At 39.2% G+C, this 25,673-nt stretch overlaps 3 protein-coding genes across 4 annotated transcripts; 1 reads left to right on the top strand and 2 right to left on the bottom strand.

Moving 5' to 3' along the window:
* Window positions 1-699: 699 nt before the first annotated feature.
* On the bottom strand, window positions 700-4,218 carry TMEM70 (transmembrane protein 70). The gene is made up of 3 exons (XM_063299396.1): window positions 3,990-4,218; window positions 2,876-2,987; window positions 700-1,225 (listed from the first exon to the last, which is right to left on the bottom strand). Exons 1-3 carry the CDS (start codon window positions 4,200-4,202, stop codon window positions 789-791), a joined length of 762 nt encoding a protein of 253 aa, XP_063155466.1. The 5' UTR covers window positions 4,203-4,218; the 3' UTR covers window positions 700-788.
* A 737-nt stretch (window positions 4,219-4,955) lies between these two features.
* On the bottom strand, window positions 4,956-13,220 carry HAUS3 (HAUS augmin like complex subunit 3). The gene is made up of 4 exons (XM_063299395.1): window positions 11,727-13,220; window positions 8,940-9,379; window positions 7,834-8,059; window positions 4,956-5,894 (listed from the first exon to the last, which is right to left on the bottom strand). Exons 1-4 carry the CDS (start codon window positions 12,636-12,638, stop codon window positions 5,670-5,672), a joined length of 1,803 nt encoding a protein of 600 aa, XP_063155465.1. The 5' UTR covers window positions 12,639-13,220; the 3' UTR covers window positions 4,956-5,669.
* A 1,540-nt stretch (window positions 13,221-14,760) lies between these two features.
* ELOC (elongin C) lies at window positions 14,761-24,519 on the top strand. 2 transcript variants are annotated; one of them, XM_063299393.1, is made up of 4 exons: window positions 14,761-14,869; window positions 20,671-20,724; window positions 21,888-22,031; window positions 24,296-24,519. In XM_063299393.1, the coding sequence occupies exons 2-4, from the start codon at window positions 20,721-20,723 to the stop codon at window positions 24,484-24,486; spliced, it is 339 nt and encodes a 112-aa protein (XP_063155463.1). In that variant the 5' UTR covers window positions 14,761-14,869; window positions 20,671-20,720; the 3' UTR covers window positions 24,487-24,519. The 2 variants fall into 2 exon arrangements, with proteins under 2 accessions (XP_063155463.1, XP_063155464.1); XM_063299394.1 differs by having other exon boundaries at window positions 20,671-20,797.
* The last annotated feature ends 1,154 nt before the right edge of the window (window positions 24,520-25,673 follow it).

Here is a 25,673-nt window from a genome sequence, read left to right as displayed (position 1 = left end):
GGTATTTCACTTACTAGTAAGCCAATTACAGCTCTGTATTTATTTAACAATGCATGCTTTCTGAACATTCCATATGGGGGCCTACATTCAAAGGTGTCATACTGGGATTCAGGTAACGAGTCCCTCTAGTGGTTTCTAGTGGCAAAAACCTTTAGTGAATCTCATCCATTCTTGCGACCTCTAACTCCCTCAGTGTATGGTTTTGGAAAAACTGAAGGACACCTCAATAGGCAGAAACTTAAAAGAAATAAAAACATGTATTCCTTAAAATTGAACTAGTTCTTAGAACTGGAAGAGGAATTATTTGGGAATTGCATCAATCCACCTGTGAAACGGATACTATGGTTGTCCTTGACTGTCCTCCATATGTATATTTATTATTATTTTATTGAGTGTTCACTTGGTTAGCCACCCAGAGTCACTGTTGTGAGATGGGCAGCCATATAAATTGATCTAGGACTTATCTATGGGGGGAAATTATTTTGTAGCGAACTCCAGCTCTATTCATCAAAAGCATGGCAAGATCTTAAAAGACCACTGAAGTGGCTGTAGTCCACAAACACGTGAGGCGTAAGAAACTTCTGCTACATTCTTTATAATCTTTTTGCACAACAGACTAACATGCCTATCCCAGTAGAAACACCTTTAATCACCTTCATCAATATTTAAATGAACAAAGAGTAATGGAGAAAAAACAGGATTAGGCTCACTTAGAATCCATGAAAGAATTCTGAATAGCAAGCAGGAATAAGGTAATACATTTAGAAAGATTCTGACATTTTAGAATTCTATTCATCATCTGAGTCGTTCAAATCAAACTGAAAGGGTTTGTCATAACCCATTAGATGGCTGTAGTCTTGAGCGTAATGAAAATGGAATGGATTAACAAACATTGCTCTTCTTTTAACATAAAATGTTGTGAATATCTTGCTGATGTCTGGAACAGTCACATCTTTCTGATGGAATAGAGTTTTCTTTTCTTTCAAAATACCACTGTACGTAACTGCTGTGTATGTGTCTGTTTTAGCTTCGTGGTATAGCCGGATAATATACCTTCTAGTAAATAAATGGAGGAGAAATGGTGTTAGAAAAATAAAGAAAAGTGTGACACTATAAAAAGCAATTTCCAAGTAGAGTTTGTCAACATTTAAGCCAAACTTGAATATGATACCCATCAACATGGAAGCAGTAATTATGCTGGTGGTAAAACAGAAAATTTTCACTCCTGGAAGAAAAAGAAAGAGATTTTAGTATTTAAGAGGTTCAGACTGGCTCTCAACCACATATAATGGCATACATCCAGACAGTAATTCAAAAGCGACACTAATAAGATCCATTTACATCCATTTGCTGGGAGAGCCACCTTCTTACATTCAATAAGATTGACTTCTGAACTAAGGTAGTTGGGGTAACTGAGCTAAACGAAATCTTTAGCAATATGCAGCTGTTTGAGTGGGAAGCCAAAAAGGGGTATTTGCTGCAGCTGTCACCACTCCTATAAGAAACTATGCATTGTTTACTTGGTGACCATATATATTTATTTTGGACTTTTAATTGTTTTTAAATTATTTTAACTGTTTTATGGTTTTTATGATTGTAAGCCACCCAGTCACTTGTTGAGATAGGCGGGTATAGAAATTAAACAAACAAACCCATAGTATTTCCTTGACTTACATTGCAGCCAGAAAAAGGCATACAGGTAGTCCTCATTTAGAGACCACAATTGGGATGAGCAGCTGTTGTTAAGCAAAGCAGTTGCTAAGTGGGAAATCATGTGACCAGGGCTGTGCTTTCCTTTTTCCCACTCTCTTTGGAATGCTCACCCCTGTGTGGCTGGGATAGCTGGCTCGAAACTGGCAAGACCAATCATTTTCACACCTTCCACTTTTGTTTGCCTCCTAACCACTCCCCTGCCCTTTGAATGCTCATCCCAGCTGGATGCTGGGATAATTAGCAAGAAGGGAATTAATCTTTGTATTTACATTGGTTGGAGAGGAAGGTATTACAAGAAAGCAAGCAGGCACACAGTTGGGAATACACATCAAAAGCAATGTGGTGGCATCAGCAGCCTGGAGCTGTGAGCGTGCTACACAAACAGCTCGAAGTATTCCCCATTGTGTGCCTGTTTACTCTTATAATCCCTTCCACTCAAATCTCTCTGCTATGCGGGGTGGAGGGAGAAAAAAAATAAGCAATTTCTCTAGGCAATCTCTTCTGTGCCATGTCACCACAGTGGTAGTTAATTGTATCTAGAATGTATCAAATTGGGAATGGGAACTCCTAAAAATATATGACTTCAACTACACCCAGGTGGTATCTCAAAAACCAAGAGATAATAATGTAGTTTGGCTACACTTTAGAGGGATGTCCCAGCTGGCTATTGCTCATTTTTCATGTGGTTGTACAGAACACTCTACTGGCAACTTAGAACATTAAAACAGTGTTTGCATTATACAAGAATGCCAGAAAATTCATTTCCATTTTTGACTTAGCCTTAATTCAAGGCAGCAGAGAACCTTGTTTAAGTCCAACTGCTTCATGGATTGTCCTTGTCCATCTACCAGCATTTTTCTCCTTCTAGCCTCTGTGCTCCCTAATAGACTAAAAGGAGCCATTAAGGTGCCTACAATTATTTTTGGTTTTTAGGCAAGAAAATAAGTGATATGTGACCGAGAAAGCATCTTCCTCCTAGCAACAGTCCCAAATGCCTGGGTTAAACTACTAGTCTCTTAAATAAGAGATTTAAGTATATAAACAAATGAATACAAATTATCATTATGCACTTTGCATACATTTCTGTATGATAAGAATTCTCACTCATGAAAAACAATATTTTTTTAAAAAACTAAAAAGAAGCTCTTCCCAACACACTTACCTAATACAGTTTTTGATAAATTTCCAGAATAAATTAATCTTCCAAATTGTGAATGTTCCTTGAGGGATGATGTACCAAAGCGGCAGAGAGATTCTGCATGGGGAAATGGAACCTAGGAGACAAATACCATATACAACCAATAGTATCAATTATCTTTTCTGGTAAATTTTCTCATATATAAACATATATAAACATACATACACAGCCATGCTTTCTTCTAGCAACTAGCCTAAAGGATGATCCTTACGAGTCTGGCTGAGATTGGCAAGCTGCTTCCCTACTTCTAACCATGGTTCCCTTTGCAAAGTGAGGGAGGCATGGGCTACATGAAAGGTTAAGGTGCAGTGTCCATGATACAGAGGTATTTATGTAAATATTTATTTATTGTGTAAGATTTATATGGCCACCCATCTTCTACAATATAATGTTGGGTAGCTGACAACACAGCAATACAGAAAACTCAGTAAAATTAAAACCATTACACACATTATCTCTAAGATGCCCATCCTCAATAATCATATCAGCAATTTCAGCTCTCTGAAACACCTGCTGCTATACACGCATTTCAAAGAAGAGCAATATATGCATTTCGAAGTATTTCTTACTAAATCAAGACTAGCCATTTGCTTACAAATCCTACACCCTACCAGGGGGGAACAAGAAGGCTGATTCACATCCCAGATTTTGTTTCCAATTTCCTGCTGCTGGGCTATGAAACCCTAACATCTATCATCCCAAGCATTCTTCAGCTGAGCACAGGCAGCATGGATTACTCCAGGGCAGTGTTTCTCAACCTTGGCGAGTTCAAGGCCTAGATTTCAACTTCCAGAATTCCCCAGCCAGCCTTCCACACATTCTGAAATCGCCAAGGTTGAGAAATACTGCGCCAGGGTTTCTCAACCTAGTTGGATGGGGAATTCTGGGAATTGGACTCCGCACATCTTAAAGCTGCCGATCTTAAGAATCACTGGATTACACCACCGACTACAGATCAACACGTGCAACCTGCGAAACCTGGCAGGTCAGGAGCCGCGGCTTAAGTCCCAGTTACACGCTTTCCGCGGGAGCTCCCGTCCTCCCTCGCCGTGCAAGGAAGCACCGTACGCTGCAGCACCTGCTTGTTTCCCGCCAGCCAAAAGCCGCATCCAAAGGCTCCGGGCGCGCCAAGCAGCGTCCGCAGCCTGCAGTGCGGAGCCGTGAAGGGCTGGCGCGTCTCGAGGACTGCCGCCAGCCTCTTCGTCTGCCGGAGCGCCCTGCATCTTCCAACGCTTTGCTGCCATCGGTTTAGGCCGGGAGCGTGGAACCTCAGCCCCGCCACCAGCAACATCGTCACCGCAGGTAGCTGCCGCTCGCGGGAAAGAGAAAGCGGGCGCAGCTGCGGGACCTCCCCTTCCGGCGTACGGAGAGGCCGAGAGCGGCGGTGGGTGCGTTGCCGCAGCGCGCCTCGGCGGAGGGAGCGCGGCGTTTCAAGTTTGGCGGCTCGGTCTGAAGAGGACGCTGAAAGGTTTTCGAAGTCAGTGGGATCCGGATCAAATGCCAAGAACCCGACTTTTCCCACCCAAGGAATAGCGGGATTAAATTGACTCAGGATGAATCGTGCTGCTTGAGGCACGCGGTCCTGGGGAGAGAGGAGCTTGAGTGTCCTAAGGCTCAGCTAACGATGGAAAGACGGTGGAAGTTTATTGTCTGCAGCTCTGAGTGTGAAAAATAAAGCAGCATTGCCAAGTGAATCGTTCCTCAGCGAATCTGGCATAAGACTTGGAAATGTGTCCCCCCCACCCTCGAATATGAGGTACATATCCTGCAAGCATACTGCAAGGCAGTCCCTTTGCTTTTTAGCAGCATTTCTCAACCTTGGCTGCTTGAAGAGGTGAGGATTTCAACTCCTGGAAGGCTGGCTAGGGAATTCTGGGAGTTGAAGTCCACACATCTTCAAGAGGCTAGAGTTGAGAAACATTGCTCTTTAGCATACTTGGAATAAAATCTGTTTTCCAAAAATGTTTTTACTTCTAGGAAATAAAAACAAGCATGGCCTTTGAGATGGTTAAAAATTTATTTGAAGCTTACATGTTTCCAATATTTACAACCTAATCTAAAATATATGGAAGGATTTTATCTTCAGCCGTGTTAAATCTAGTACTAAGATGATCACAACTGTATATAAATGGAGAATACTAATAGGGATATTGTGTGGGTGTGTGTAGAGCACACACATGCATGCAAACTCAAAGTAATTACTAGGCACAGAAGTGCAAACTTAATCACCCTCTAGAATAGCCCTTCCAATCCCAGTACCCCCCTGCTATCTTATCTACAACTACTATCATCTTAGTTGGAATAATGGTAGTTGTACTTAAACACTGGGAAAGCATGAGGTTGAGGAAGGCAGCTCTGGAATATTTCCCAAATTAGGATGGAGTTTTAACAATCAGTATATTAATTCTGAGGATAAAAAGAAAACCAGTGGAAAAACTACTGGCTAATGAATTAATGTTCTACACATTCCTCCAAAGTTGTGAAATAAACCTAGGAAGTCTTGCAACAAGTCCATATGGACTTAGTTATCATTTAATAGGAGGATATTTCCCAGATTCTGTTTTGTCCTTGAGCTCAAGAGTATAGTATATCTAGTTTCCCAAATAACTATTCACTGATAGAGGTTCCTTCACTGTTTCCTTTAAACTTCACGGTGCTGCAGCAACAGCCCTTCTGGTTAAGTTTTAGTACCTAAAATTGAATAATCTAGACAAAACTTCATTAAAAAAATCTATGTTAGTAATTTAACATATAATCTTTAAGGGTTGGGTTGAGCTTTAACTTGTTGCTCCAATCTTTCCACAACATTTTTCAAACGTTCTTCATCATTGAAGAAATACATGCAGAGTTTTCTTTCCATCTGTTGTAATTTATTGTTCTCTAGGACCTTCTTCTTAGCCTTTATATCAGCAAGAAAATCCATAATAAGCTGATTTATTTTATTCAACTGGAATTCCAGCTGGTGAAAATGTTCAGACAGTTCCTAAACATGACAGAAATATAATAGTGAATTCAATACATTTCTTTCCCAATATATCTTCCTATAAATATCATACTAATTCTTTTATGTAGGCAACCATGAGCAGTTTCTGCCCACATCGTTCTGAAATATGCTTCTTTCACAACTTGGAATTCTTGGCAGATTCACATTTATACTGTAGATCAGGAATCTGAACATTTTGATTTGATGCTATAAGCAAACCATTATTGGTCATTGGCAAGAACCCTCTGCTGGATGAAAAAGTATGGCTGGGTTCACACAATATATCAGATCGGGGGGTCTCAAGCTCAAATATTCAAAAGTGCTGCCTAAGAGCTAGTTCATTTGCCAGAAACCTTATCATACATTGCTACAAAAACATTAGCATGTCAAGTGAAGAGCCACTTCACTTTGGTCTCTTAGCTGGCAGCATATCTTCAACCAGAACACCAACATCTGGTCTAAGAAACCCATCTCAGAATATCTGCCCAAATCCTGCTTCTATTTTCCTTCCTTTCTTCTTGCTAAGAAGACCTATTTTGCTTTCCTGCATTCTTTTCAGACCTTCTGCCCCAGGAGCAGAATCTCCCAATGATCTGACAAGCTATTCTACTGATTGCTGAGCTAGCCTCTGGCAATGACTCAAAGTCTTGATGAAATTGCCTTTTTCTGTTCACGGATCTCAGAGTATGCTTTGGTCCATTGAGGAGCTCCAGAAGAAGCATCAGAAGCATCTTAGCAGTACAGATGAAAGGGGCTGAGGCAGAAAGTGTTTTTCCATCATAGTGCCAATGCTCCTGAAAGCCGCCTCCTAGACTAGCGCCACCCCTGCCTCCAATGACAGAATCCTGATAGTGAAGGGCCTTCAGGAAAGTATTATTCACCATTGGTAATATTATTTATTAAGTACTGCATTCATTTTTCAGGAACCTGAATTGAGATGGTATTATTCGAGGTTGTGGATTATTTTTACTGTGGATGTTTTATTATATTTTATGTTGTTGACAGCTACCAGGAATCTGGAAAGATTCAGCAAATCTTTAAATACAGATTTAATAAAATAAAATATGAATTTTTGACCCTGGCTTAACTCTCTGAACCCAGTTGATGAACCATATAAAGAATTCCAGGAGGCAGGATATGACCCAGTGAGATTTGGGAAAGATGGGAACTGCTAAAGACAAATCAGAAACCTTTAATGTTCTGTAATGTTCTTTAAAAGCAGCAGCTACTACAAATCTAGTTTCTGTGACCAGGAGTGAGATCAGGGTTAGCCTATATAGCCAGAGACCCCAGAAAGAATGCAGTGGCTCTAGAGTACATAACTGTTTGTGTTCTAGATACAGCTACAGAAAATTGGATCTTGTACAAACTTCACACAGGCAGCATGGCAATTTTGTGATGGCTCTTGTTTCTCCTCCCACTGTGGAAGCAAGAGAGATAGGATTTGAAAGCCAGAGAAAACAGCTGTCTTACCACTGTCACAATGAGGGGCTTCAAGCTTGGTGGATGAGCCTGCAACAGATGTCAATATGGATAGCTGATGGCACTAAGGTGGTCAGGGAAAAAGGGCCAGGCCGAGCCAGAATATTTAGGACAGGTCCAGAGTGTGTCAGAGGTTTGGAAGGACTCAGTTCTGCCTACTAGATTTATAATAGCATACTATAGAGTTTAGATCAGTGTTTCTCAACCGTAGCAACTTTAAGATATGTGGACGTCAACTCCCAGGATTCCCCAGCCAGCATTGCTGGCTGGGGAATTCTAGGAGTTGACGTCCACATATCTTAAAGTTGCTACGGCTGAGAAACACTGGCTTAGATTATACATATCTAATGACCACATCAAAAAACCACATGAATAAGGTATTTTCTTATAATTGCACTGAGTACTAAGAAAACTCCATTAAACCACAATCTCAGGTGATCATAATTCAATTACTTACCTGATTACTAAGACAGACACTTTCTTCTTTGCAGTATATAGAATCATGAAGAATAGTTAAATCAGCATCCATCTTTGACAGAAGAAGAATTTGTTCTTGGCCAGCTATCACTAATTGGTCAAGCACTGATACTGAATCCTGGTGTAACTTCTCAGCCATCTCCTCAAGCCTTTCATATGTTCTGAATAATTGCTTTGGATTTTTTCCTTCCAGAAGCTGACACATCCTTTAAAATATGTATAGAAGTGGGATACAAGTACAATGAAGTTAACAACACCAGCATTTCCTGAACAGTGAACTATTATAAGATACTACATTATTTAATAAAATCTGTACAATCTGGCTCAAATTCAGCAGTTCAAGGGGTGTTGGCCCTTTGCACCCATGTTATGTTTGGTTCAAGAGTCATGTTTGACATTATTTCTTGTGCTACCATTCTAATGCATTATTTTAAATAAATAAAAGGAAGCACCGGCAAAGTACACCTGACTTTGGAATGATCGAATCCAACATTAGGCAGCTATTAATATACAGGGAGAACATTAAGCTAGCCAATCTTCTTGGTTGAAATGTTACCAAAGTTAGATGAAAAATGTACATTTGATGCAAACTGGAACATCCATACACTCTTTTATTCAAGGAAAGAAGCAGGTAAATTATACTGTAATCAAAATAACAAAAACCCAAAATATTTGCATCTTAAAAGTGAACTTAGAACCTGTTCATCTGCAAAGTTTGGATGGGAGGTGAGACTACATCCATTGATTTTAATGGTAATCTCATTGATTTTAATGGTAATCTCCATTTCAGTTTCCTATAGCTCTGCAGAAAAATGTTTTACTAACCTGGCAAGTATTTTTCATGCAAGTATTCAGGTTAATAACTGCTTAACTAGAAACATCTTAAAATATTGTACAATAAAAAGAAAGTAAATGTCTATCACAAGTTCATGCAAATATATATATGCTGGCTCAGAGCAGTTACCAAGAAGGAAGATTCACTGATTTCAATCAAATTGTTTTCATGTTTTGGGCCTGGGATTTTTTTATCTACAACAGACTTTATGTTTAGTGCCTCAGTAAGTTTGAAGCGAGTCAGCTTCTTACCTGTGTGCTGCATTATCCTTTGACTCAAGGGTATTTCTTGGTGCCCTATGAAGGGATATAGAAGGCTCAGACATTGTTTCTATTGTCCGCGCTAAAATGTCGTTGCTTGATTTCAGGTCCTGCACCATATTTTCCAGCAGACGGCTGTTTTCCCTAAGTTTTCGAAATTCAATTTCATACGCCAACTGAAGAAATTCAAATGATGCCTTCTGTTTGATCAGCTGGTTACAGATCTGATCCTGCCTCGATATATAGTAGTCCTGTCGAGCAATTTGTAGATCGAAATCCCCCTTAACCACAGGCATATTCAACAGCTCTGCGTTCTCCTTAATTAGCAAAGGTAGAGTTTCACTGTTTATTTGTGATAAATCTGTTTTTATTTTTGCGATGTCATTATTCAAGCTAGAAATTTTAGCTTCAAATTTTTCTTTTCCACGAATCTGCAAAATTAATAAACAAATAGTTTCTGAGTTTCTGTTTAACTGAATTCTTATTAATTCTTGAATTCCAGAAGTTCCCCTCTAATTAGTTTGAGTTCTATATTTACAATACTGTTTCATTCCTTTTCCTTCTCCTCCACTTTGCCCATCTTACAACATCCAACAGTTGGTATGCATGAGGTCAATAATTAAACAATATCTTGTGAGATACAGGAAGCATGCCTTCTCTGTCACAGTGCCTGCTCTATGGAATACACCCCTACCCCACCCTTTAAAACATCCCTGAAGGCCTTGTTCTTCCTCCATGTCCTGGGCCAGGATGGTATATAAGCCTGTTGCAACAACCTGAGGTCTACGTTGTGTCCCTAGAGTAGTGTGTTTTATTTTTGTTGTCTTCTTTTCATATCGTGATGTTTTTAACCCTTGCTAGCTGATCAGAATCAATTGGCAAGTAGACAGCCATATAAATTGGATAAATAAATTCCATAATACACCGTTTAATTTGAAGTGCAATTACAACTGCTCATCTTTAAAATCTGAGTTGCTGTAGAGCTGAGCCAGTGAGAAATATTTTGCAAAACTTCATTTGCTCACCAATTTCTTCCACTTATTTTATTCACACTATAATAACTTTACTTAGCCCCTCCATTTTTGAAAGGCCACATAATTTATTGCAACATAGAAACTATACTATGAAGCAAATTCAGCCAACATTGATCCCTACAAGGATGGAAGCTTTTCAGAAGTCTGTAGTTCTCTTCTACCAAGTATTTCTCATTTCCTCCATAAAGTTCCAATGTTACTGATCGATATAGATAAAATAGTTCTATTCAGAACTTTAATTTGAATATTCTATAATTACGATGTATATATTCTATCAGCATATTTTATTTCTCGAGTGGAAATCCACATATCCTTGTCCACCTGAGTCCCTTGTCAAGGAGATCCAGTTATCCCAGTGGCTGAAAAATCAAGGAAATAATTACCAGTGTGAGAATCAGTTATTTGGAGGGTTTATTTATTTGATTTGATTTAGGTGCCAACTGACTCTAGACTAACTCTGGGTTTATCACAGCATAAACAAGACAGAATAAAAATACAATATAAAACAGAAGAGATAGAGAACAAGATGGTCAGCCTGGCCAACAACACCACACACAAACAAACATATCCACCCCAACCACCTCAATCCAAGGCCTGGAAGAACAGTACGATCCATCATCAGGGTGATAGCCACACAGATCTCAAGAGGAACTTCATTCCTGAGGGCAGGAGCCACAAGAGATAAGGCACACTTCCTGGGTCCCAACAGATGACACTGTTAATTGAAGGAATGCAGAGTGTGCCAATCCTGTTGGCTCTTACTGGTGAGGCAGACACCACAGGAGATAGACGGTCCCTCAAGTAACCAAGCTGTATCCTATGTAGGACTTCACAGGTCTCACCCAGGGGTTTCATGTAGGTGTTGAACAGGAAGGGACACAGCATCGAGCCCTGTGGCATCCCACAAAGGAAGGGCCTAGGGAGCTTTCTCTCTCCCCCAGCCAACATCAACTGGAATTGGCCCAAAAGGAAGAGAACAGTGCCCCCAATTCCCAACCCCCAAAACTGGTCTGGAAGGATATCATTGTTGATGGTATTGAAAGCCACTGAGAGATCAAGGAGCATAAGAACGGATGCATCACCTCCATCCTGGCTCCACCACAAGTCATGTATAAGTGTGACCAAGGCTGTCTCCATACCAAATCATGGCCTGAAATCCAACTGAAACAGGCCTAGATAATCTACTTCCTCCAGGGTCCTCTGCAACTGCAGTCCAATCACCTTCTCAACAACCTTCCCTAAAATGGGAAGGGTGGAAACAGGATGATAATTATCTAAAAGTGTTGGGTCCAGGGATTATCTAAAAGGGTTGGCTTCTTGAGGAGGGAGCCCACAATCGCCTCCTTCAAGGCTGAAAGTACTACCCCCTCCCTCAAAGACCACGCAGGTCATCTTTCTGGCCACCTAAACAACCCAGGAGGGGTCTGACTCCAACAAACAGGTGGCTGAACTAATGGCACAGAGAACCCACTCAAGAATCACTAACTCAAACTCATTCCAGCTCACACCTCAAGCCCAGCCAAGATCCAACTCAGTATGGATCTGAGCAACTTACACTTAATTTTCAGGATCAATCTGTTCTGAAATGCTAAATGAGTTTGCTCAAAATAGTAAGTGCCTGTCTATGGAACATTTAAGAGGATGTCAAGTTCTTCAAGTCAACTCAATATGAATTCAGAGACTGCTTAAAAGCATGTTTAAGATAGTAGAATTAAGCCTGAGTATGCAAGCATCATCATCTTACCTTTTTTAAAGTACAGATACTCTTCTCTCCCCACTGAAGACCCGATCTCATGCTTAGGTTCTTGGCTTGCTGTTGAATTAATTGATGCTGAGCACAAATATATGCCATTTGCAACCTAGTCAGTTCTAATCTTTCATCGCATACATCATTGCTTCCTTCACAGCTGGAGGGCTTATTTATATGTACAAGTTGAAAATTTTCTTCATTAGAACTTTCCACCAATTCAGATATACCCTGGAAAAACTGTTTTTTTGTATATGAAGTAAGAGCTCCAGTGCTTTGTTCTTCTTGATACAAATAGGTATCTAAAGCAAGTTGTGTTAGCAGCACAGGAAGAGGATCCAGTTCTTGTCCAGCTGCAACAGCAAAAAAAGAAGCAAGCTTCTTAACTCCTTCAGTAAGAGTCTGAAGCTCATTGTTTATCTTTATATTCATGGCTGTGAAGTCCCCTTGACTCTCTTTCAGGATTTTAGGTCCTTCCTCACTTCTTTCTTTAACCTTCAAGGACATAAAGCTATTAGCCGAGGCCATGCTTTGAAGCTTGTTACGTTGATGAATCTTTAGCTGTTTTATCTTTTGAAGAGCTTGAAATTCATCTTCTAACATTTTAAGGTTTTCCTCTTCTTCCTTGCAATTATTAGTGTTCAGATCAAGAGGCTTTGAAATCTTGAGAACTTCATCGAGAGCCTCTTCTCCTAAAACAGGTTTTGATGATTTTAGGAGAACATTAAATGACTGCAACTCTTCTTCAGATAATACATGATGTTCATTCAAAGCTGTACAAAACCACTCCAGAAATGATTTATCCTCCAAAGTTTCAAATAACCAGTCAAAGTCTTCTCCATTAAGTGAATTTGCCTTTAAATATCCTGTCCGCTTTAGAGTTTCAACAAACCTAGCTCCACCATCCATAATTCTGACTTCCCGTGTTGATGCTGGATATTGCAGCTGCTTGCTACCAGGCTTTCAAGTATTTATAGTAAACAAAAGTATGGGATAATGAAGAGAAATTAGTTTTACAAAGTTCTGTATTCTGTCAATTTATTTGGAAAACCATTACATAGTTTAAACCAATTAGAACTTTGCATTTTGATAACAATGCATTTCAATAGTCAGTAGGAAAATAATGCAGAGATTAAACTGAGTGAGCTAAAAAAAAACCCTACTGACTCTTTCTAGGAAGCAAGTAAGTTGCTTTAACCTTCCGAAAAAAGCTAAGTTCCTTTCTACTCGTTTTCTATTAAAGTCCCTTTTCTTTGGACATTAACAGAGTTCACTATTTCTCCCCTTACTTGGTATTAATCCCCACTGCCCTTTCCTAGGTTTATTAGCTAGTGATCACAAGGATCCACCCGCGCAGGATTCAAATACAAGAGACCTGTAGGGCTGAAGAGCGCTCGCACACCTACAAACCCCAAACCATCGCGGGCCAGCCTCGGGAAAGAGCAACAGCTCTGCTTTGACGGGCGGGAGCAGGAAAGATTCAAACTTCCGCCTTCTCACGCTAACCGGCTCCAGAGTCTCGCGAGAGCCGGTCCAGAATCTCGCGAGAGCCGGCTCCAGAGTCTCGCGAGAGCCGGCCAAGTTCCCCCGAGTTCATAGAGATATAGCTTACAGAGTTTGAACGCTGATCTTTAGGCTGTTTAAGAGCTCAGAGCGGCACCACTTTACACGAAGAATAGTTTTAAAAAGGATAGCACATATCAGAGCTAAATGGGTACAGCGAAATTAAAAGTGGAGCCATCAGAATCCGCAGCTTGCAACTTCTGGGAACTGCTTTTTCCATTATGTCCAATACACCCAAGAGCCAGAAGCTTGTCCCTCTCAGTCTAAAAACAGTGTTTCTCCAAGTCGGCAACTTTAAGATGTGTGGACTTCAACTCCCAGAACTCCTCAGCCAGCATGCTGGCTAGGGTGTTCTGGGAGTTGAAGTCCACACATCTTAAAAGTGCCAAGTTTGAAAAACACTGATCTGAAAGTTATACGGAAAATAATCAACTGCTACACTTCTTGCGTGATATTTCTCATACAGCTAACAGGACCAAAGGTCACTGAAGTCTTTTGCTCAAGATTTTTGTAAGCAGTTTCCTATGTGCGTATGAGAGAGAGAGAGAGAGAGAGAGAGAGAGAGAGAGAGAGAGAGAGAGAGAGAGAGAGAGGCTTTGCTTTATCCATGAGATTTAAAAAACGTATACATATTGCGGTGTAGCGGTGAAGGTGTCGGATTAGCACCAGGGAGACCAGGTTCTACTCCGCTTTCAGCCAGGGAAGCTGGTCATTCCAGTTTACTTCACATGGTGAGGAAGCCACGACGTAGAAAAGCATAGTTAAGCAGAAGTGTGCCGTTTCTTCGCTTTAAAAAACTGAAGGCAAATGAGCCAGTTCCTGTTCCGTCTAATCTAATTTCATTAACTGACTTGAAACATCTTTTCTAAGACCTTAACCATGGCTGATAATCAGCAATGGTGGGTTTGCATATGGCACAAGATCACAATGGCTTAACGAATTCTGAAGTCCCTTATCTTTTTCCCTATTTTTTTTCCCCTGCAAGAAATATTGCGAGCCAGTGGACAGTAACTGAAACAGAATGGTTTTCGCCACTCTTGCAGTGTAGGCCAGCATTCTGTACTTAACGACAACAAAAAAAACGCTTTAATGCCCCCGGGGGTCGCCCGGATTTTTTCAGATCAGATCTGGTAGCCCTAAATAAATAAACCAGATCATCATCATCATCAATAAAATAGTATTTTTAATATAATAATAAATAATAAATAAACCAGATAATATTAAACACACAAGATCGAACCTGGTAGCTCTAAATAAATCAAAACGGTATAGGGTCATTCGTCGGCATTTTAAAATACCGATATTAGGACAACTCGCCTCGAATCACTTGAGTTATTGCCGAAAAGACGAAGTTCTTCGGCTTTTCAGCACTGACAAAAAACAATCCACCCAGTCGCTTCCCCGCGTTACTCTACATTCCGTCTCTATCGTATTTGTTCCCCTCATTGCGTTGCGGAGACCGGAAATCGCTGTTGGTGACCTACAGGAAGTGGTTTATACGGGCGGTTGTCCCGGCTGGAACCGTGTGGTGTCTGAGAAACTGCTTTGAGGATTTCTGCGGTGCTGCGTGGGAAGCGGTGAGTTGTTGGAGCACGAGCGAGCAGTTGGCCTGGTAGTCTTGCGTGTTTTGATCGCCATGAGGACCGCTTTGCCCCGATAACTGGGAGTCGTGGGAAGGAACTGGTGTTGTTGCTGGGCGGAACTTGAGTTCTCGCTGCAACTCAATCCCAGGCGTGAATTAAAGTTCGGGGGGCCGAACATCTTCAACCAGCCTTCCCCAACGATGCTTTCCAACTATGTTTGACTATAGTTCCTATCGCCGAATGGGGATGATAGGTGTTGTAATTCAGCATTTCGGAAAGGCATCACGTCGGAGAAGCCGGTCCTACTTCTGATTTGTTTTATGGATGCCATCTTAAAAGCAGTGCTAAAAAACAGCACCCCGTTTCTATTTTTCTCTCTGAGCCCCTGAAGATTACTTCATTTGCTCGTTTTACAGAGCTGCCATGTCTCTAGACTGCTGTTTTGTGGAAAGCACCCCGCGAACGTTGCCACGCCTTCTTCCCTTTTAATAAGAACTCAGAGGAGTTTTACGTCATTTTTTTCTGCAGCCTCACCTCTTCGTTATTTGTGAACTCCTGGCTGGAGTTTTCTCTCGAGGTGGCCTTGCCACACGTATTTTTCTAGCATTTCTTTCTTCCATTACCTAGCATTCTTCTCTTTTTTTTTTCCTTATGATTACAAACGAAACAAGCCATTCTGATAGCAAGATGTTCATAACCCAACTCTCAGATATTTAATTGTGTAGTGTAGAAATCAAGTGAGTTATGTGACAGATTTTCCTTTGTCTTTTTAAATCTGTCACTTGCCTAAAATGCCCAAGTGATTTTCAACACTATTTAAAATACAATCTATGCAATAAGGATACAGATATACCATGCGTGTTCCTTCCAGTCAGTGTTGACTCCCAGTGACTGCCTGGAAAGTCCCTGCAGTTTTCTTGGCAAGATTTAGGAAGTGGTTTACTATTACCTTTTTCCTAGGACTGAGAGAAGTGACTGTCCCAAGCTCACCCAGCTGGCTTTGTGCCTAAGGCAAGACTAGAAATCACAGTCTTCCAGTTTCTAGCCTGATGCCTTAACCACTGCACCAAATTGGCTCTCTTACTGTACATGTAATGCTAGAAAATTCAAAAGCAGGAACAACAATCAATTATGTCTCTTAACCCATAAAAACTAAATCACCAAAAAGTGGATATATCAGCCTTTTCTGAATATGGAACCCTCCAGTGTATTAGGATTGCAACTGCCCAGAATTCCCAGCTAATGTGGCTGTTTGTCATGCTAGCTAACTATTCTGGGAATTATAGACCTAAACGATCTGAATGGTGTCATGCTGAGGAAGGCCCACCTACGTAGTGTCACTTCGTGCGTGCACAAAAATCTTTTCTGATCTAGTTTGGTGAAACTGATTTTGATTCAGATTAAATCAGAGGCTGTTTGATTCAATTTGCAGTCTGAGATTTGAAAATCTAAAGTGTCATAAAAACACCAAGTCAGTCCAAGTCCATCATTTTGTTTTTTGCTGTGGCCAACAAGTGCCTTTAGGTTGTTTGCAAACAGGAGGAGGAGGAATAACCCTTTTCACCATTGTTCAGTTGGTTTTTGGAGGTATTTGAGTCTCAAGACTAAAAGCCCTTGATGTATCTGTCCTCTGTGAAGTTATCCAAATCCTATTTAAAGCCATCCAAGTTAGTGGACATCACTATTTCTTGTGGTAATGAATTCAACAAGAATTTTATAGTTCTTGTGGACTAGGATGGGCAATCCAAAACAACCAAAACTTTTAAAATGTTTACATGAGATAATAATGAAGCTGCAGGCACAATATGTCTGTCTGATAGGATAAAGCCTGACCATTTTCAGGGGAGCTGGGCTTTTTGACCAAGACATCTTTAATTTCATATTTTAAAAAGCAACATGTATAATGTTGGACAAAAGTTAAATATGCAAACAGTACTGTCCCTTCTATAGGAATAATACCTCCCAAATATTCAAATAAATTGGTGAAGGTTTTTTATTTGTTTATTTTTATTCCACCTTTATTGTTTTTATAAATAACTCAAGGTGGGGAACACACCTAATACTCCTTCCTCCTCCTATTTTCCCCACAACAACAACCCTGTGAGGTGAGTTAGGCTGAGAGAGAGTGACTGGCTCAAGGTCACCCAGCTGGCTTTCAGGCCTAAGGCAAGACTAGAACTCACAGTCTCTTGGTTTCTAGCCCAGCACCTTAACCACTAGACCAAACTGGCTCTTTTGTGCAAAATGGCATTCAAATCCATTTTCTTTGCTCAGTGCCACTTGTGCTGGGATACTGATCAATTGGCAAGGCAGGTATTGATGCAATATCTACTGTTTGAATATGGTCAGGTATTTCATAATCTCAGTTACTTTCTCAATAGGTGGATCATGGAATTAGCTGATACCAAGAGTTGTGTTTTCTTGGTTCCCAGCTTGGCACATCCCAGACTTAACCAAAGTTTAAAAACTAAGTTCTGCTCTTTCTATGTATATTTCCATTTTAAACAAGATTCTTATCTCAGTATAGTATAGTATAGTATAGTATAGTATAGTATAGTATAGTATAGTATAGTGAACAAGAAAAGCAATTCTGTCTTCTAAATGAGGAAAGTATTCATATAATGTGACTACAGGATTTTTAACAGAGTTCAGCTGACAAGAATTACTTTTGGCTATGCTGCCTAGAAGTAAGCAGCAAGAATAATTTCCTGATCATTACTATGTGTTTTTATCTGCAAGGAATCTTGAGGTGTCATGGTGGGGGGAGGAGTATTTGGCCTAAAATATATACCAGTAAATTCTAATATGAATATACATAAATCTATATAGATATATGACAGCCAGTTTGGTGTAGTGGTTAAGGCACCAGACTAGAAACCGGGAGACCATGAGTTCTATTCCTGCCTTAGGCACAAAGCCAGCTGGATGACCTTGGGCCAGTCACTCTCTCTCAGCCCTAGAAAGTAGGCAATGGCAAACCATTTCTGGAAAACCTTGCTAAGAAAACTGCAAGGACTTGTCCAGGCAGTCTGAGAATCAGACACAATGAACAGATAAAAATAGATATAGATATATAAGTACATGGATATAATTTTATAATACATTGTATAAGGATATGTATGTATATGTATATATCTACACAAACACACACAAACTTAAGATACGAGCTCTTCCTTATCAGAAATGATCATACTTGTATTCTGATGACATGGGCAGTATTTTTGCCAGAAAGAAAACTTATTCTGAAGATCAAGGGGACACCTGGCCAAAAACACCCTATTATGTATTTTTAATAAAAAATAGCATCTTACCGAAATTCCTGGACTACATATTTATCAGTCAAGTTCATGGTGAAATGTACTGTCCTCCTATGTTTCCACCCAACAACTCAATTAAAGAGATTGAGCTAAGAGTCAGTGATAGGCTAGAGTCCCCCAGTGACTTTCTATGGCTGAAGGTGGACTAGAACCCAGCTACTCTTAGTCCAACCACTATACCGCACTGGCTCTCTGTGCAAGCAATGCCATGCACATTTAAATAGTAGCATTCTAGGCACTTATCTTTTGTCCTTGAGATTATAGGAGGTACAATCCAACATATCTGATAGGTATTAAGTTTGGGAAGACTGAATTAAATCATCTGACTTGCTTGCATTTTATTATACTTGGGAAGCTAAAGTTATTTGTATCTTATTTTGATAATATTTGCAATGATAATTTGAATATCTTTCTTATTAAAAATCCTACAGGAAAAACCTTATTCAAGTGAGTTAATCTCCTGGTGTCTTCATAGAGACATCTATTTAGTATACAGGTAGTCCTCGGGTTATGACGGCAATTAGGACTGGGATTGCCATCACTTAGTGATTTGGTCGTAAAACGCAATGCCACGTGACTGCATCAGGATGGCAATACTAGCAGTGCCAGTTGCCGTTGTAACCCCAAGACAAGTGGGTTATTAAGCGGGAAGCGGGGGGAGTCCCAGGTAAGGAATGTGGGGGGGCTGGGGGAGGGCTTGGGAGGTCCCAGTACAGGCTGCATGTGAATTGAGGGACGTCAGGGGAGTGAGTTGGGGGAGGCTTGGGAGGGCCAGTGGATGCTGCGTGTATGTGGGTGTGTGTGTGTATGTGCTGCGAGCAGGATTGACTTACCAGAGCGATGTGCAACCTTCCTTGATGGCTTCCACGTTGACTTCACTTGTGGGAAGCCGTCAGGGAAGGTCACAAATAATGATCACATGACCGCGGCTCCCTGCGATGTTGTAATTACAATTATGTGACAGCAGGGGTCTGTGATTGCTGGAACTTCAGGGGCCAGTTGTATATCCATTTTTTCAGTGCCGCGTAACTTTGAATGGTGCTGAATGAATGGACGTAAGCTGAGGACAACCTGTACTTGTTAGCAGTGTCAAGTGATTTCCTGTAGCCACCTTCTGGGAAGTTATTTTTTTTGTTTCTTTTTAAAGTTTCCATTCTATCAAGTGCCCTGGTATACCTTGGAGATCTACAATCCAAATATTAAGAAGGCCTGTCCTTTCTTCTAAGCCCAGACAAGGCCAGCTAAGTGCTCCCAACAAGCTAGTTATTTAGCTTTCATTCATTTACCACAGATATTTCTCTGGATGTTGAGGGGTATTGTGCAATGAGCATTGTGATTGATTTGCATTCTTGAGCAGCAAAGGAACTGAACATTAAGTTAATCCCATCTTGGTCTGACTTGGTCCACTGTTATTTTTTCCATCAGCTCTTCTATTGTACCTTGTGAGACCCTCCTAAGTTACTCCATACCTGATTCATAAAAAGTATTTTTCCAAGAAGTTACAATATTTGCCATTGGTATACTGTAACATTTTAGTATGGTTTCTCAGCAAAGATGAGACCTGAAATCATCAAACGACAATGTAATTTAATTTATAAAGCATTAAAGTCTAAACACATTTACCACTGTTACATCTTAGTGATGTGAAGTCAACATTTTTTTTAAAAATGTGTTTACCCTTTATATTTCAAAAGTGTCGTAAAGGTATTCTGCCTTCAAAAAGAAAGGATAGTCCTTATGGGAGCGGGCAGAGATTCCCAGTGCAAAGCAAGAATAGAAAAAAATAAAGATATGAGCCAAATCTCTCCACATGACATTAAAAGATGCATAGAAAGAGGAATTCTGTCCTTGAGGAATAACCAAGGTTATTTGGGTGCTTTAGGGTAAGAATGATAATGTAGAGTTAAGTCTAGCAACTAATTTGTAACCTTTAGAAGAAGCTCTCATATGGTGTCTTTGGCTTGAACTGGCCAGCACTGATTGGCATTCTATAAATTGATTTAAAGTCATCTTTTTGAATGAAGCAGGATTCAGAGATTCAGTAATCCCTATACTTTAGGGGTGGAGAATTTTTTAGTGTCCAGGGGCAAACTTGTGGTAGAAGGCTAAAGAGTGTAATGCTCAGGATAATGACACAACGTGAGTGAAACTGGCCTGGAGTTTCTGTTTTTCTCCAGCATACTGTATGCAGAGGTGGGGACTGCTTTTTAACAGTTAAACGTACCATCTATATTGAAACCTATTGTACGTGTTTGTGGGCATACGAATACCTAGATAAGATTTTAGCCAGACATGGCCATGTGATTGTAATTGTACAGTAAGGATGTCCAACAGTAAACATAGCTAAATCGTGTTTTTATTTAATGTCACTACCAGCTGTAGGAAGGATTGTAGTTAGTGACCTTCTCGTACTGCCACCAAACAATATACTTTTCATAATGAACTTGAATATGTATGTACTTCTCCATTTGTTTTCAGATCCTGTTTAAAAGCTCCAAAGGCAAAGAAATATCATTTGTTAAGAAGAGATGGGTAAGGATATTGACAAAAATATCCTTTAGAAGTATCTTCACTTTTTAAGGATGTATTCAGTATATCATTAAAAGTGCTGATTTTAATTCCAGCCATGTTCATGAAGTTGAGTGAGGTTTCAGAGCAGTAATTAATATACTTGTGATTGCAATTGTTTGTCATAGAGTATCTTTTAAAATTCAGTTTGTTTGCTGAATGACAAAATGACACTTCTATAATCTCATATTATTTGGAGATATGTATCTGGTTTGAAATCTGTTTTCACAAAATTAAAATATGGATAAAATATGAATGAAAGTACATGGGGATTCTAGAAATAATCTTGAAAAATTGAAGAGTAAGGAATAAAGATGGGCAAGTGACAACCATCACAGAACCCTACTTTGCTGGACATTTCTTTCCCTCCCTAGAGGGCCATTACCACCAAGTGCCTTGTACAAAAATTCTGAAAAATGGAGAAGGATGGGAGGTAATAACCATCCCCAAAGCCTGCACAGCTGGACTTTGCATTCAGCCATTCCCCCTCGTGGAGTTAATTACCATTAATAGCTCTGTATAAAGAAATATGGTCTTTTTTATAAGCCATGCTGGGAGTATTGTAATCCTGACAGGTGAAATGTTTTTTAAAAATATAGATTACCAGAATGTGTGGGAAGGGTGGGGTATAACAGAAAACACCATAATTCATTCTATTTCATAGTGTGCTGAAATTGTATTCATACTTAAATTTATCTTTAAAAGTTTCCTTCCTTTTATGAAGCATTTTAGGTAACCACCTCTTAAAATACTTTTGATAGTATAACCAACTATATTCAGCAGTTTTCTTTTTCTTTTTCTTGTAACTAAAGTGTTAAAGTAAGGAAATATTCCATGTTTCCAGATCAAGCTATTAATAATAATAATGCCTTTTTAAAAAATTCATCATTTGAATATTACCAAGGAATGCGATAGCATTTTTAAAGATTTCAGATTAGTAGATTAGTGTTCATCTAGTATTAAAGTCTTGAGATAAAATACTCTTAGAGTAGTTCAAATATCATATTTCCATGTTGGGCTTGCTAGCATTCTTATATTCATTAATTCAGTGTTTTATTGTTCATTATTTAATTGTTAAACCTTCTAATAATCTTAAATTGAAATTATGCATTGATTCTGTATTGTAGATGGAGAAGAGAAAACATACGGTGGGTGTGAAGGCCCTGATGCTATGTATGTGAAGTTGATATCTTCTGATGGCCATGAGTTCATTGTTAAACGGGAGCATGCACTCACATCAGGAACAATTAAGGCAATGTTGAGTGGCCCAGGTTGGTACAACACTCAGTTCTGAAAAAACGGGATTGAGAATTGTTTTCTTTGTCTTGTCATATTACAAGACAAAGAAAGAGTAATCTTCGGAACCAGTTTCTCAAAAAGAACAATACAGTTTTGTAGGATTTTGTATTTTGATTTCAGCCAGAGACTATGTGTCTAAATAATTAAAAGTGCAAAATCATTTTGGAATCTAAAAGATTTGCCAGTATTGCCAAAGGAAATACTTTTGCAGTTCAAAATATTCTAAACTTTAGATACTTTTTTCTTATATAATTTCAGTTGGCTTTGCTTTTTTTGAAAAGGGATAAATCAGTTTTGAGTTGTAATACCAGATTGGGTCAATGATACCTATTATAGAAAGAATGTAAACTTTGCTGCTGATGATGATTGTACAATATTAATGTGCATCATATTTTACAGAGACTGAGAGAACAAATTCCTGCCCACTGGGGTTACTTTCTTGATATCATTAAAAAAATCTGTCCAAAGAATTCTTGTGCACATTCACAACAGGCAATATGTTTTCCAAAAGTGAAATTCAAGAGTGTATCTGCCAATGCAAGGGACAGTACTGGTGGGGTGAATTTCTCCTCCTCCCTGTAGCCATTTCCTATTAAATAAATAATTCCATCCTTCTTCCTGTAAAGTGCCATGCCCACCAAATCCATAAAATAGATTTGGGTTCCTACAAACCAGATTTATGAGGCAAAAGTGCAAGAGAAAAGGAAAATCCACTTATATTTCATAATATTGACTCACATATGTTCAGTTATGTTTACTACAATTTTTTTCTAGGAATTAAAGTCGGGTAATCAACACCTATCAAAATCATATTTAATTCAAATGTATGATAAAGAATTTTATAATGATTAACACCAGTGTAGAACAATTCCCAATCCATTTCTTTTCAGAAATAAAACTTGCTTAATTTATAAATGTGTTTTACAATCTAATTTTGAATCCACTGTTATTTCTAAAATTGCATTTAATATTGCTAAAGGAATGGTTTTTAAGTTTTAATGAGTTAAATTTGAGCTTAAGTTTTTCTACAACCTAGAAACCTAATCTGCTCTGAGGACAGAAGCAAAGCTATAAAGGATGAATTCATGCAGCAACATCTGACAGAAGAGAGTTCCTTCATATATAGCTATAGATATAATTTGTACATGTTTCTCTGAGAACTATAAAAGTTATCTGAATGCTGATATCCCATTAACTACTTTCTTGGCTGCTTCCCTATATTACCCTGACTATAATGGTTTAGGACAGCAATTACCTCAATCATCATATTTTTATATCTGCCAATTAAATAGTGATGAAAGTATCTGAATAGGACACGTCTCAACTATAAAGCTAACTGATCAACTAATGAATCAATCATCTCTCAATGTACTAATTAACATCATAGAATTATGAAGAATAAAATGGGGCAGCCAAATATGCTGCCCCTAACTCCTTGTTGGAAAGCCAGGATAACATAAAAACATTCCCTCAAAATTTTGGAGAAATAATGTAGCAGTTGTCACTCCTGGATGCAGATCAGCAATAGAAAACAGATTGTATCACATATTTTCACATACCAATCAACCATCTAGATGCAAGGTGCTTTTTTCAAACATCTAATAACACTTTCCTTGGGGGATGATGACTACACATGGGCTTATCATCTAGGCCACAAGGACTGAACAAAGTCAAGGCTTGAGTGATAACTATGTATGCCAGGTGCTTATCTTTTGGCTTTTCCTCCAAGAAATATATGTACATATCAGAAGGCTGGTGAATACAGAGGAAATTGTCACAGAATATAACTTTTAACATGCAGTTCTCAGCTCTCTGTATATGTATGTACATGTATATGTGTGTATTTTGTATATGTATAATAAAAATACTGAAAAGAGCAGTGCCATTGAAAAGATTAGTGCATCATCATATTCAAGAAGTGAAGTGATTTCACTCTGATTTATTCCAGTGGTATAATTAAAATAGAAGTTGCTATAAGAACTGGTTTGACAGGATTTGTAAAACAAAATATTTAAGGTGAAATCAATACATCAGAAAATACATTCTGAATTTGTTCAGGTTGATCAAATTTAAAGGATTATAAAAGATAAAGAAGGCACAACAAATCTAAAGTACAGACGTTCAAGTAGCAGAGGCTTCACTAAATTATGTATCTATATAGCCATACCCTTCTGTATTAAATGTTTGTCAAAAAATATTTATGCTTATGAGTTACCTTTGTTTTTTGTGTACGCAGGCCAATTTGCTGAAAATGAAACAAACGAAGTGAATTTCAGAGAGATTCCTTCCCACGTCTTATCTAAAGTATGCATGTATTTCACCTATAAGGTTCGCTACACTAACAGCTCCACAGAGATTCCTGAATTCCCAATTGCACCTGAGATTGCACTGGAACTGCTGATGGCTGCAAACTTCTTAGATTGTTAAATAGAATAAATTATAATAAAAATGTAAACCATCCCCCTTCCCCTCCAGTATTTAATACAGATGTTTAGTTAGCATCTTTTTCATATAGCATGTTTTATATGTTTGGTCAACAAGTGTACATCGCTGTGGAGGGTACTTCTCACAGTGATTTTGCATAGGAATCATTCATGCTCAGATTTTGTTTTGCTGCTTACACAAGTATGGACTTCTTACCAATTGATAAATAAACATGCCAAGTTATGCATGACCTTTGCCTTATCCTTCAGCAAAACATAATTACGTTATCAACACTATGAATTGGCTGAAACTGCTTCTAAGAACAGATCCCAGTTAAAAATGGAATCCTACCTGGGGATGAACCTGACTTCACTCATTTGGAATGCTCAGTATTGGGGTATGCTATGAATGTTTGAGGGGGGGGGTCTTTTATATTAGCAGATTCTCAGATTGTGCTAATAAAATGGATTTAGTAAAGGTAAAGGTCCAGTCGAATCTGACTCTAGGGGGTGGTGCTCATCTCCATTTCTAACCCTTGGAGCCGGCGTTGTCATAGACACTTCCGGGTCATGTGGCCAGCATGACGACTCGGAACGCCGTTACCTTCCCGCCGAAGCGGTACCTATTGATCTACTCACATTTGCATGTTTTCGAACTGCTAGGTGAGCAGGAGCTAGGACTAGCAACGGGAGCTCACCCCGCCGCGCGGTTTCGAACCGCCGACCTTCCGATCGACAGCTCAGCGGTTTAACCCGCAGCGCCACCGCGTCCCTTGGATGGATTTATGTGATGGTAATTGTAAAAATGACTACATAGCTATGCTTGTAACACATGTTTGTTGCAGTACTCTTACACTGCATTTAGTTTGCATGTTCAGAATATTGGTAGGCATTATTACATTTACATAGTAATCTATCATGACTTTTTCCACAATTCTAGTTCTTGTTTACTTTTAGTATCTTTAGAAACTCCCTGGTAGGCATTATAAAAATGATGGTTCCCTACTATACTGTCAAATGTAAAAAAAAGAGGACCTTGACAGAATGACACTTTTCAGTTTAACATGAGCAAACGACATCCTGAATCATGAGGTTTTCAATCATTACTGAATTTGATTTCGTGCAGTAAATAATAATTTATTAAAGTTATATGCCACCTGACTCCCAGCGATTCTGAGCAGTTTACAAATG

This window comes from Candoia aspera, chromosome 3 (assembly GCF_035149785.1).
Source record: "Candoia aspera isolate rCanAsp1 chromosome 3, rCanAsp1.hap2, whole genome shotgun sequence".
NCBI lineage: Eukaryota > Metazoa > Chordata > Lepidosauria > Squamata > Boidae > Candoia > Candoia aspera.
This window is presented reverse-complemented; position numbering and strand designations above follow the sequence as displayed.

Bases quoted from the DNA above. Each gene is read 5' to 3' on its own strand.
- TMEM70 (XM_063299396.1), bottom strand. From the start codon at position 4,202: ATGTTGCTGGTGGCGGGGCTGAGGTTCCACGCTCCCGGCCTAAACCGA. The intron at 2,988-3,989 runs GTGCTGCAGCGT...TTTGTCTCCTAG, and splicing joins GGCTGGCGGGAAACAAGCAG to GTTCCATTTCCCCATGCAGA. The intron at 1,226-2,875 runs GTAAGTGTGTTG...TTTTTCTTCCAG, and splicing joins TTTATCAAAAACTGTATTAG to GAGTGAAAATTTTCTGTTTT.
- HAUS3 (XM_063299395.1), bottom strand. From the start codon at position 12,638: ATGGATGGTGGAGCTAGGTTTGTTGAAACTCTAAAGCGGACAGGATAT. The intron at 9,380-11,726 runs GTAAGATGATGA...TTAATTTTGCAG, and splicing joins GTATCTGTACTTTAAAAAAG to ATTCGTGGAAAAGAAAAATT. The intron at 8,060-8,939 runs GTAAGAAGCTGA...CATATTTTAAAG, and splicing joins AAGGATAATGCAGCACACAG to GATGTGTCAGCTTCTGGAAG.
- ELOC (XM_063299393.1), top strand. The intron at 22,032-24,295 runs GTTGGTACAACA...TTGTGTACGCAG, and splicing joins GGCAATGTTGAGTGGCCCAG to GCCAATTTGCTGAAAATGAA.